This window comes from Rhinolophus hipposideros (assembly GCF_964194185.1).
Source record: "Rhinolophus hipposideros genome assembly, chromosome: X".
Taxonomy (NCBI): Eukaryota; Metazoa; Chordata; class Mammalia; order Chiroptera; family Rhinolophidae; genus Rhinolophus; species Rhinolophus hipposideros.
This window is the reverse complement of record NC_138046.1, coordinates 116,837,865-116,850,234: the sequence shown is the minus strand read 5'-3', so window position 1 is coordinate 116,850,234 and position 12,370 is coordinate 116,837,865. Positions and strand designations below refer to the sequence as shown.

Sequence of the window (12,370 nt, the reverse complement as noted above, 5' to 3'; positions counted from 1 at the left end):
TATGTTCATTTCATCAAGAGATACACATGATTTATGCACTTTCCTGATTGTATGTAAAAATTTTTAAATGAAAGTAAGGGCTGTCTTTTTAAAAATAATTACTATGTACATCAAAACGTACACATTAATAATAGTCACTCCGAGAAGTGGGAAATGGATGATTTTTATTTTCTTCATGCCATCATATATTGTCAATATAATTGTCATATATTCTACATTGTCTGAATTTTCTCTTAACAATAAAATATTAAGAGAAATATATAACCTTTATGATAAAATAAAACTAATTCATACTGCAAACGGTGCAATAAAAATGGTATCCTCACATTGTTTTCTAAAAGGGTGGACTGATTTGGAATGTCATCAGCAATCTGAACAATGTATCAACGACCATGAGAACATTTCGCATATTCATAATGTATGATCCAACAGCTCTACTTCTGGAACTCCATCCTAAAGAAATTACCAAAATATAAGAAAGAACTGCAATTTAACCCAGTGCTTTAAAAGTGAGGAAGTGGTTCTCTTTCATACCATGCTCATAAGGTGAAAAAGTGCCCGCATCGATGTTGATATAGGGGTCGATTTTGATGGCAGTAACTCGGAGTCCACATGACTTCAGAATAGTCCCAATGCTGCTCGCAATGATCCCTTTCCCAATGCCTGAAATGACCCCACCAGTGACCAGGATGTACTTCATTGGCAGAGGAATGGCTGGATGCCAACACCCAGATATAATCTGAAAGGTAATAAAACTGAGGATCAGAGAAGAGAAAAATGTTCTTAAACCAGTAAAGCAGAGAGTGTGTTAAACCAGAATTTCAAAAGCATACTGCATTTTTCTATCTAACCTAAATATTTGAAAGTTTTGAAACAAAGTCTTATCTTCTAGGCTTTTAATTTTTGTCAACATGTAAGAAGATGTGGCTACTTTCTGCAAGCAAAGTGGCTGATCCCATTGACCTGATTTTCCATTTACCTCAACTATGTCATGCAACAAACTTCACCACAAAAAAAACCAACAAATTTCTCTGGGATTCAGAGGCATGGTAAAATTTATAAGAGATCAGGTGCTCTTGTCAGACAGATATGTACAAGCTGTACGTGGGCAAGTTACTAATCCATTCTGTGCCTGTTTCTTCACCTGTGTAAAGGAAAAATAGCAGTCCCTTAGAATTCAGGGGAGGAGACTCCCAGTCAAGATGGCGGAATAGGTAAATGCTGTGCTTGCCTCCTTTCATGACCACATCAAAATTACAACTAAACTACAGAACAACCATCATTGAGAATTGCCTGCAGTCGAGCTGAACAGAAGTCCTATAACTAAGGATATACAGAAGAAGCTACTACGAGACTGGAAGGAATGGCAGACGCGGAAGGCCTGGTCCCACACCCATGTGCGTTAGTTAAAAATCAGGAGGGATATCTCAGCTGCAGAAGTCCCTCTGAGGAGCGAGGGGTTCTAGCCCCACGTAAGGCTCCCCACCCTGGGGTTCCAGTGCCTGGAAGAGAAGTCCCCACAACTCCTGGCTATAAAAACCAGTGGAGATTGTGGCTGAGTGAGACAGGAGGCAGCTGGAGTCCCAGGAGCTACTCTTAAAGGGTCCACTCATGGACTTACTCACTGACGGACTCACTCACGCAGTTCCAAGTGCTGGGGCATCAGCTCAGGGGGTGCCAGGGACATACGGGGAGAAACTGAACTGTCTGGCTTCAAGACAAGGGTTGGAGGGACAGCTTCCCCCGCCCCCGCCCCCACACAAGTGCTGGCAGAAGCCATTGTTCCTTTGCTGAGCCCTTCCCCATCCCAGCATGCAGACACAGGTGGCCACCATATCTGAATTTTCATCAACCTAGCCAACACTGTTCCCCTGCCCTGGTGATTCCCTGAGACCCCACCCCACCCAATTTGCGGGCCCACCAAAGCCACTTCAGTGTCTTTTCCATACAAACAGCCTGTCTCGGCTCATGCTGCAGATTTTCTTAAAATGTCCCAAAGGTTCACAAACCCAAAACAAGCAACATCTGGTCTCAGCATGCCCCATACCTCTTGCCAAGTAGCCCCAAGCACGGCACTAGCCTTGGCTGGCAGCTTATCCTCTCCTAGGCACCTCCAAGCCCAGCACAAGCGGCAACCACCTGCAGATCACTTTGCAGCTCATACCAAGTGGCCTCGGACAGGCCACAGGCAGCAGGTGACCTTGGCTGCACCAGAGCCCCTCCCAAAAGGCCCCAGAACCAACATACCACATTGGCCAGTTTCAGACCACACCTTCACAAAAGACACACCCAAAGGGCACAATGGGCAGGCACTAGAGTCCTACTAAAGAGAATGCTGCTCCATAGGGTCAGCCCTTGCACAACAACTCCTCCACTGTAGTTACAGCCAATCCTCACAACCAATCAGCCTGAGGGACAATCCCTCCCAGTGACATGCTAACAGCAATGAAGGCTCAGCTACAACAGGAAGGCACACACAACCCAAACAAGTGACATACCTGCAGCACTGGGCTCAAGTGAACAGGGAGACTGAGCCACTGGGCCCCACAGGGCACCTACTACATAAGGCCACTCTACTAAGACCAGGAGACATAGCAGCCCAACTAATACGTAAAAACAAACACAGGGAGGCAGCCAAAATGTGGAGACAAAGAAACATGTCCCAAATGAAAGAACAGACTAAGGCTCCATGAAAAGAACTAAACAAAATGGAGACAAGCAATCTACCAGATGCAGAGTTCAAAACACTGCTTTTAAGGATGCTCAGTGATCTCAGGGAGAACTTCAACAGAGATAGGAAACATAAAACTGGAGATAGAAAACATAAAAAAGAACCAGTCAGATATGAAGAATACAATAACTGAAATGCAGACTACATTGATGTGTCAGCGTAGGTTCGTCGATTGTAACAAATGTACCACTCCAGTGGGGATGCTGATAGTGGGGGAGGCTGTGTACATGGGTCAGGGTGTATATGGGAACTCAGTACTTTCTGCTCAGTTTCACTGTGAACCCAAAATTGCTCTAAAAAGTAAAGTCTATTTTTAAAAAATAAATATTCAAATATGCCAACATGAAAAAATCTCTAGGTGGTTCTCAAGATTAATTGAGCTAAGGTATAGATCAGAGGTCAGCAAACCAGAGCCCACTGGTCACATCTGACCCACTGTCTATTTTTGTATGGTCCCCAAGATAAGAATGTTTTTTAACATTTTGAATGTTAAGAAAAGATCAAAAGAAGAATATTTCATGACATATTAAAATTGTATGAAATTCAAACTTCAGTGTCCATAAATCGAGTTTTATGAGCCCACAGCCACACCCACTCACATATTGTCTACGGTCACTTTCTCGCTACAGTGGCAGAGCTGGGTAATTGTGATGACAGAGACCTCTGGCCTACAAAGCCTGAAATATTTACTATCTGGCCTTTTACAGGAAATATTTGCTGATGCCTGGTATGGAGGGGGTCAAAATCAACTCCTATATTAACAGATAGTAAGAACTTAATAAAATTTAGCTATTAATGTCACTATTAATAATAATAAATGTATCTTCCTTAACTAAGCATGCTGAGCACTGAATCTGTTCCATTACCTATCAGTTTTACCATGCAGGAATATCCAAGCAGGGAAAAAAAGAGAAATTATGTCATACGGAAATTTTATTTGACTTTTCTGCAGCTGTCTGATTCAAACCTTTTTGTTTGAGAGTCAGACAGGAAGCCCAATAGCTACTTGGTTTTCTTTACTTTGAATACTATTGTTTTTCCCTTGAACCTGTGCAGGGGCCTTCCGTGCTTGCCATTTCACCACGCATGTGCAAGTAAGCTTTAACAATGTTATTTGCATAGTCATGGATGGCAGGCAAATTGGCAACTAAGACCACTAACACAAAATTACAACTGCAAAAAAAGAAAGTAACTAATAAAAGCTAATAAGTATAAATCCTTCTTTCTATTTTAATTCATGAATTTTTTAAAATACTTGGAAATTAAGCACAAACGCAATCAGGGAGGAATGGTTTCAATCACCCATTTATCTTATTTCCTCAAAGGAACACCCATCCTGATTTTGTACTGTCCATTGCTTAACATTCAAAGCAAACTATCTTAACTTAAAGGTGTAAAGTTATCTCACTTCTGAGCTGTGAGTTGAATTTGAACTACCTGACCATGGTGAGGGTGAGTAAACCGAAGCCATCCACAATATACATGTCCCATCCCAAATGGCTTCCCTAAGTCCCTGGGCCTGCCTTTCTCTACACAATACACTTGGTCTCCTTCAACGCCATTGGTCCTCTTCCCTAACTACCTGGCCATCCACTCATTTAGCTTAAAAGAATCTCAATCCAAACCCAGAATGCTCCCCCTGTAGATCCAAAATGTATCTGAATATTCATCTCTTTCTACTCCTACTGGCCCAGGTTCTCATTATAGTGGTAATTTTTTCACAGCCCTCCCTTACCCATCCCACTCCTGACTTCTTCTATTTTGATAACTGCCCCTCCTCAAGTCTGAGCCTGGATTCAAATGCTACTCTGTCATTTACAGCTCTGACCATGGGCAACTTCTTCAACTTTTCTAAACCTCAATTTTCTCTACCTACGCAGTACACAGGGATCATAACAGTGCCTGCCTTATAGAGGTGTATGAGCATTTACAAGAGTGCACCCAAGTGCTAAATGAATTCAGCTGTTGTGTTCAGAGCCCTCTACTTGCTGATTCAATCAGCCCACAAATGTTTGCTAAATGTCTACTATATGCTTAGCATGTTCCCAGGTCCTGGGGATTCCTGGGGTGAACAAAAAGTTAAGGTCCCTGCAGTCTTAGACTTCACCTTTCCTGTGCAATTAAGGCACAAATAAGCGGTGCTGTAATTATACCTTATTCTGGCACCGTCACACTGTTGAAATGACTTCCCATTTAGAAAAGTTAGCAAAATCAAAGAATGCCATAGAAAAGTGGAGTGTAGGCAATTACGAGTTCTATATATTTTCAAATGTGCTTTTTGAAGCACATTAGATGTTTTACAAAGACCTTCTTGATTATGTCACTTAATACCAAAGAGACACCTAGTCCTTTTTAAACCTCTTTTAAACAAACAAAAAGTTTGAAGCAAAGTTTTTAAAACTGCAGGAAAAGGCAGGCTCTTCAAGCTACTTCCCTCAATCGAGATGTTTTGTTTCCCATGTGAAGACTGAAGTTTTCACTTACTCACATACAGTGAGCGGGACAAAATGTCTGTAAAATAGGAGTACGTAGGGCTACACGGTCTGCTTGTCCTACAAAAACATTACACAAGCCAGCTGTGTAATTTTAAATTCTCTAGTAGCCATAGTAAAAAATAAACAGATGAAGTTAATTGTAATAATCTTATTTAACCCAATGTATCCAAAATGCTTTCATTCTACATCTTCTTTTTTTTTTTTTTTGGTACTAAGTCCTCTAAAATCAGGTGTGTTCACTCTGCACATCTCAATTCAGACTTGCCACATTTCCAGTGCTCCACTCACCAGTGGCTGCCACACTGGATAGTGCAGGCCTAGAGCAACTAAAAACATCAGAAGCACCAAGAGACACCTTGTCAACAGCCATTTAAAACGCAATGTTAGAAGCGACAGTACTTACTGAATGATCCCATTTTATGAAGCTCCAGAATAGGCAAAATTAAGCTATGATAGAAATGGGGGGGAGGGGAGGAGGATGTGGATTGACTGGAAGGGGCAGGAGGGAACATTCTGGAGTGATGGAAATGGTCTATGTCGGGGTAGTGGTTACAGGAGTGTATAATTTGTCAGACCCCGATCTGCACACTTAAAAGGGGACATTTTATTGTATGTAAAGTATACATCAAATTTGTAAAAATTGCTGGGAAAAGAAAGCTGTTTTGTAGCAGCATCGTACTTCTGCACAGTGCACCCTAACCAGCTATTATGGGGGAAACGCGAGGGTCGTTGTTTAACGAGTGTATAGGCCAGGAGAGCACAGAAAGGCCATTTCACTGCGCGGGGCTTCACTTCCGCCAACGCCATCTCAGAGCTCCCCAGGCCCCGGAGAAATGGGGAGGGGAGAAGCGCACCCTGGAGACGCTACGCTACCAGCCCAGGGTAGCGGCCGCGACAGGGCTGGACCGCAGTGAGCACCCGCGGGGCGGCCTCGGCCCCGCACCCACTGGGTCTGCGTGATCTGGGTGCCGGGATGCGCCCGGCCGCTGGCCTCTCTCGGACTGGGCGCTGGCGCCATTGGGGAGGGGACAAAGGCGCCCGGCCTTAAGTGAGCACCCGGGCTGGGGGCGCGGGCGGAGAGGCCTTGGGGACGCGGGTGGCCCCGGCGAAGAGGCCCTGGGAGCCCGGGGGTGGGCCGGACGGGGAGTTACCTGCGCGGTGGTGGTGGCGCCTGGAGGGTGGAGGGTGGTAACGACGGGCTCCGCCCCACGGCTGGCCCGCGCTCACCTGTGGGGCTGGAGAGGGGGCCGCCGCTAGGGGTGTCTTGAGTAGCCCCCGGGTTCTTCCCGCCTCCGGCGCAGGCCTCGGGGTGCGCGGCGCCCTCTTCGCCCACCTTTCCCTCGCCTGCCGCCGCCGGCCCAGCTGACTCACGCTGGTGAGCTTGAGGTTTACACCCGGGTTTGTGCGATGCAACAAAACAGCGCCTAAAAAGTGACTCCTACGGCACAGCTTCCCGTCACCCTCTGCCCTGGACGCATTTGGCCCCAGGCCTCACTCGGCCTGGGACTGCTCCTCCCCTCTGCGGCTCACTTAGCAAAGACCCTTCGGGGACCCAGGTGAATAGCACGGTCCAGCAAAAGCCCTGGCCCCTTGGCACCCCGAGATCCTTTCGTGGGGTCCTCCTGTCCTGTTCTAACCACTGTGAAGAACCTCACTGTCATAAAAGTTTGTGGGTCCCCTGCTACACTCCAGGAACTGCAGGAGTGCTGAGAAGAGGACAAAAAAAGGGGGGGGGTACCTGCCTTTGAGGGGCTCACAATCTGAGGGGTCTGCATGTCTATTGGAATCAGTAAGGTTCCCAGAACAATCACTGTGTATTAAGAAAATGCAGGAAGGCGGACAATCAGGACTTTACCAAGTGACTTTTTAAGAGTATTTTTGGAGGATGGTTGGTGCCTGGGAAGGAACACAGGAGGTCATTAAGGTAAAGGGAAGACCATACACAAACCACTGAAGGAGAAAGCATCTAACTATGGACAAGAGAAGGGTTTAGAGTAAAATGAAAGGGTTAGGAGCGGGGTGAAAATTTGGACACTCTAGTGTGCCAAGTTCGACAAGTGTCACTGAACACCTAGTGGAGTTTAGAAACCATAACTGTATAATGATGTTCAGATATTATTTTACAAGATATCGAGATGTAGGTATATAAATATAGATATTTATGATAACACCAGAGTTTGCCGTTTGAGTACAGTAGAAGGACAAGAGAATGAGGAAGTTGAGGACACTGAAAGAACAGTAGTAATGCATCAGAGGTCTAGTCCACAGAGGAAAGAAACAGAGAGCAGCAGGTCTCTGATAGACTGGGGGAAAGAGAAGAGAGGGACCAAAGACAGGGGCCCATGGGAATGAGGGAAGTGATGAGTTGTCACCAGAGTGTGGTATTGATATTAAAGGCGCCAAAGAGGAAGTACTTCTGGATGGTATGGTTTAGGGTCTGACTGCTGAAACAGTCAAGTGAGTAGGCATTGCTGGCATTGAATCTAGCGCCTACCAGGCCAGGGTGTGGGACACTGAGGACCCTGGAAGGATGGTGGATCTTAGAGGAGTCAAATGAGGTCAATAAACCAAGTCCCCCGTGACTGTGGAGGAGTGACCCCAAAGCTAATAGATGACAGCACCAAGGTAGTGTAGAGGGTTGTATGGCAAAATTAAATGAATTTCAAAACAGAAGGGAGTTTCTCCTGCCTAAGTATGACAGAGCAGTGTCATGGAAGAACAGTAAGGAGCTAGGGATAGTGATGTCAACTTCTGGGAAAATGAGCAGAAGCTCCACACAGCAGGAACTAGAGGGGAGACCCAAGTCTCTGTGAAGGCCAGGAATGAATGAATAAATGAATGAATAAGATTTTTTAAAGGAGGAAACACCTTGTAAAAAGGCAGGAGGCACAGAAGTTTGCTATGAAACAAGTAGTCCAGAAGACTCAGTGGAAGGATGCTTGTGATACAGGTTGACATTAATGGTAATACTTAACACCTGCCATGTACGTAAGGTTTCCTTCCACATTGCAGTACTTCATTTCCTTTTTACAACCAGGACAGTTATGTTCTTCTTTTTGTAAATATGACGAACCTGAGGCTTAGAGATGTGAAGTGCCCTGACCAAAGGTACATTAGCTAATATAAGTAGCAAAGCCAGAACATTGTGGGGAGGAAAAATAATATTTCCTCCTACCCCTTTAACTTCTTCTAGACTAATAATCAAATTAACATGAGACAGATTAACAGGAGAAAATGACCAAAGTTATTACATATGTACACGTGGGGGTTCCATAAGAGTATGAGACCTGAGGACAGATCAGGCAGTTAAGGTATATATGTCATCTTGAGCTAAGGAGAAGGGTAGGGGGTGTTGTTTGGGGGACTTCCAGGGCAGGAAGGCAATTCCCATGGAGATGGAAAAGCAAATGGTTGGTAAATAGATGTTTGCTGAGCCACCTTGAACGATGGGACACAGGGAGGACTTAACAAATGGTCCTTGCTAGTCTCCTCTCTGTCTGTCACACACTAGTTTATATTAAACTGTAGTTAGTTATCTCTGATGACATCTCCCTTCCTGGAGCAGGTCCTCTAAATAAATTCTTTTAGGCAGTTAGGGGGAAGGTCCAAGTTTTTTCCTGAGTCTTTCGTTTCTTGAAAATAATCAGCTTAAAATAATCAATATCCCAAAAGGTATATTTGGGAGTGACAAACTCTGTTTACCCTCAATATCAATATAAAACATCTGTCCCCAAAGCCAGACTCTTCACCACAGGATGTAAGTCCTCATCTTTATCTTATTCCACTGAGCTATGAGGCTAATGAAAGAAAGATACTTTGTGACTACACGGGGGTTATTATGATAACTATTGTATTAGCAATCCAAAATGGAAAAAAAAGTGAGCAGAAAAACAAATTTGATAATAGAGTTCAGAAGACTGACTGATTTCTGTGGGATAAGGGTGTGTCCTACTTCAACAAGTGTTTATTCATGGCTTACTTACTACCAGCATAGCATTGAGGATAAAAAAGAGAGGAACAAAAGTCTGTCATTAAGTTGATTGTTCATGTTTTTTTAAATCTCTCATTTTGAAAAAGTCTTCTTTTCCAAATGATTGTGAGGGACAGAATGTCTGTCCCTTGGGGAATATAGCCTTCACCATGGATTTGGGTGGTCCTGGAGATAAAGCAAAAGTAAGGCTGAATGGGCTGGGCCCCCACCTCTGCTATTGGAAGGGCCAGCACTGCATTCCTTTTGGAGAAGAAACTTGAAGAATAACAAGTCAAAAGTCTTCACCTATTAGACGGTGGAGTTAGAACCATCCTCCCAGGCTTCTGAATGGAATTCTGAGCTCATTCCAATTACACTTGAACTAAATATTCTTTTTCTGGAAAGTGTTGACCACTTTCAGGTTCTCACTTACTCAATAAATCCTAAAAAGACATTGGTCCTAAGATGTCTCTTGACTTTCAAAGCTGAATCAATACCCAATCTCTAAAAACAGGTTGGAATGTCATTGATGCCACTGAATTGTACACTTCAAAATGGTTATAATGGCAAATTTTATGTTTTATATAATTTACTATAATTTAAAAAATTAATAGTGTAATACACCAAAAACCATCTAATTGTCCACTTTAAACTGGTGAGTTTTATGGTATGTGAGTTGTATCTCACTAAAGCTATTTGGAAAAACAAAGCAAAACAGGTTGGGCTTGTTAAGCCAAATTCCTGGACCTGAATTGTAAATATGCCTCAGGCTGGAAAACTGGAGATCAGGGAAATCAGAAGATCAGGGAAATCAGAATTGGAATTCATTCCCCACATACTCACGGGAACTAGGCTACTCTTCTCAAAATGGTGGGAGGAGGGGGAGGACTAAGGGGTGTCCTTCGCCAACAGATTGTTTGAGACTGTGTTTGGAAAATATGTTCATGAACTCCCTGCTTTGAAGGGGTAGTTGTTAACTTGGCCAGCTTTTTGTTCATTTGTTTATATGTTATTATGGAAAAGGTTAAATACAGAGGGTGTCAAAAAATGTATACACATTTTAAGAAAGGAAAAAAACTATTAATTGTAATACTCAATATATACGGATAACAAAAGATGAATACAAGTCACGTTTGACTTCTGCAATTACAAGAGGTGCTCAAAGTGGTTGGCATCAGCGTCCAGACACTTCTGATTACAGCAAACTACTACTTGAGCATAGATAACATCTCTTAAAATGTGTATACATTTTTTTTGGCATCCCCGGTATATAGAAAAGCAGACATAATAGTATAACCACCCAGCCTCAACAATTATCAAACCATGGCCAGGCTTGTTTCACCTATATCTCCACCCATACCCTCTCCCACATCTTGTATTAATTTGAAGCAAATGCCAGCAACCCTACAATTTCATTGGTAAATATCTCAGTATGACTCTCTAAAAGAATGCCTTTATACACACACATACACACCCCATTACAATTTAAAAATTAACAATTCCTATGTCTATAAACACATGAATTGATAAACAAAATGTGGTATATACATACAATGGAATGTTATTGAGCGTTTTTTAAGGTAGCTTTTCTTAAGGCAGGATTTTAAAGAAATTCTGACACATGCTACAATATAAATGAACCTCAGCGACATTTGCTAAGTGAAATAAGCCAGTCACAGAAAGACAAATATGGTACAATTCCACTTACCTGAGGTTCCTGAAGTAATCAAATTCATACAGAAAGTAGCTTGGTTACCAAGGTCTGGGGAGAGGAGAGAATGGGGAGTTGTTTAATGGGTACAGAATTTCATTTTTGCACTACAAAAAGTTTTGGAGATTGGTTGCATAACAGTGTGAATGTGCTTAACACTACTGAACTGTACACTTAAAAATGGTTAAGATGGCCTATGGCTTTTAACTCAGAGGAAGCCAAAGGGCAAATTTCTTCTGTCATCCGGAGTCCAGGTTCATCAGACACCAGCCACCTCCACCAGGCCGCTGAAGTTCATTGGTTCCACCCCAATAAGATCAGTCGTAAACCTGAGGTGCACCATTGGGAAGTTGGTGGCACGTCTGCCCTAATCCCCAAGATCAGCCCCCTGGGTCTCTCTCCAAAAAAGGTTGGTGATGAAATGACCAAAGCAACCCGTGATTAGAAGGGTCTGAGGATTACAGTGAAACTGAGCATGCAGAACACACAGGCCCAGATTGAGGTGGTACCTTCTGCCTCTGCCCTGATCATCAAAGCCCTTGAAAAACCGCCAAGAGACACACAGAAGCAAAAAACATTAAGCACAGTGGAAATACCACTTTTGATGAGATTGTCAACATTGCCCGACAGATGTGGCACCGGTCTTTACTTAGAGAACTCTCTGGAACCATAAAGAGCTCTCCGGGACTGCCCAGTCTGTGGGCTGCAATGTTGATGGCCACCACCCTCATGACATCATAGAGGGTGTGGTGATGCAGTGGAATGCCCAGCTAGTTAAGGAGTACAAGGGAAAAGATTTCAATTAAAGATCATTTGGCAACCAAAAATAAAATGGTTAAGATGGTAAATTTCCTGTGTATTCTACCACAATTAAAATTTTTTAAATTTAGCAATTCCATAATTTCATGATCTATCGAGTGCCCAAACTTCCAATTTTTATAAAATCATACCTTTTCCCCAATGTGCTTGTTTGAATTAGGATTCGAATAAAATCCACAAAGTGCCATGCATTATGTCTCTTAAATCGTTTTGAATCTATAGGTTCCCTTTCTGCCTTTCCTTGGTATTTATTTGAATAAACAATATCGTTTGTCCTGTGGTTTCTCACAACTTAGATTCTGGTGCCTGCATCCTGCGATGTCCTTTAACACCTTTCTCCGTCGTCTGTATTCTCTGTAAATTGGTAGCTGGATCTAGAGGTTCTGGGCTAGTTTTGATTCCGACGCAGGAGGAGGCTAAAGATATCCATTTACACGGGGCCAGCCCAGCTGAACCAGAAAAGGCGAGGCTAAGTCACCAGCCAAGCTTCTTAGAGTGACAAAGACGCCGTTTATACGCCTAGGTCAGCCAGTACAAAGCTGGGGATGGAGGAAAAGGGGCGGAGCGGGACTACGTGGGAAAAGCCCTTCCTCCGCTTTCCACGCGCGTAATAGTGACCGAAATAAACAGCCAGAGGGGGCGGG

At 43.5% G+C, this 12,370-nt stretch overlaps 1 protein-coding gene across 12 annotated transcripts in view; it reads right to left on the bottom strand.

The window, feature by feature from the left end:
- Positions 1-12,365, bottom strand: part of CTPS2 (CTP synthase 2) — a 101,833-nt gene extending 89,468 nt beyond the window's left edge. For 3 of the 12 annotated variants that reach the window (XR_013992900.1, XM_081041752.1, XM_081041750.1), the window contains exons 1-2: positions 6,454-6,626; positions 535-739 (exon numbers count right to left, since the gene is read on the bottom strand). Coding sequence is in view for 10 of the 12 variants with exons in the window: in XM_081041752.1 (XP_080897878.1) it covers positions 535-700 (166 nt within the window). In the remaining 2 variants the exon portion in view is untranslated. Of the gene's footprint in view, positions 1-534; positions 740-6,377; positions 6,755-10,904; positions 10,959-11,857 lie in introns of those variants that run through there. The other 9 variants (XM_081041751.1, XM_081041758.1, XM_081041749.1 and 6 more) reach the window with 7 other exon arrangements.
- Positions 12,366-12,370: the final 5 nt, after the last annotated feature.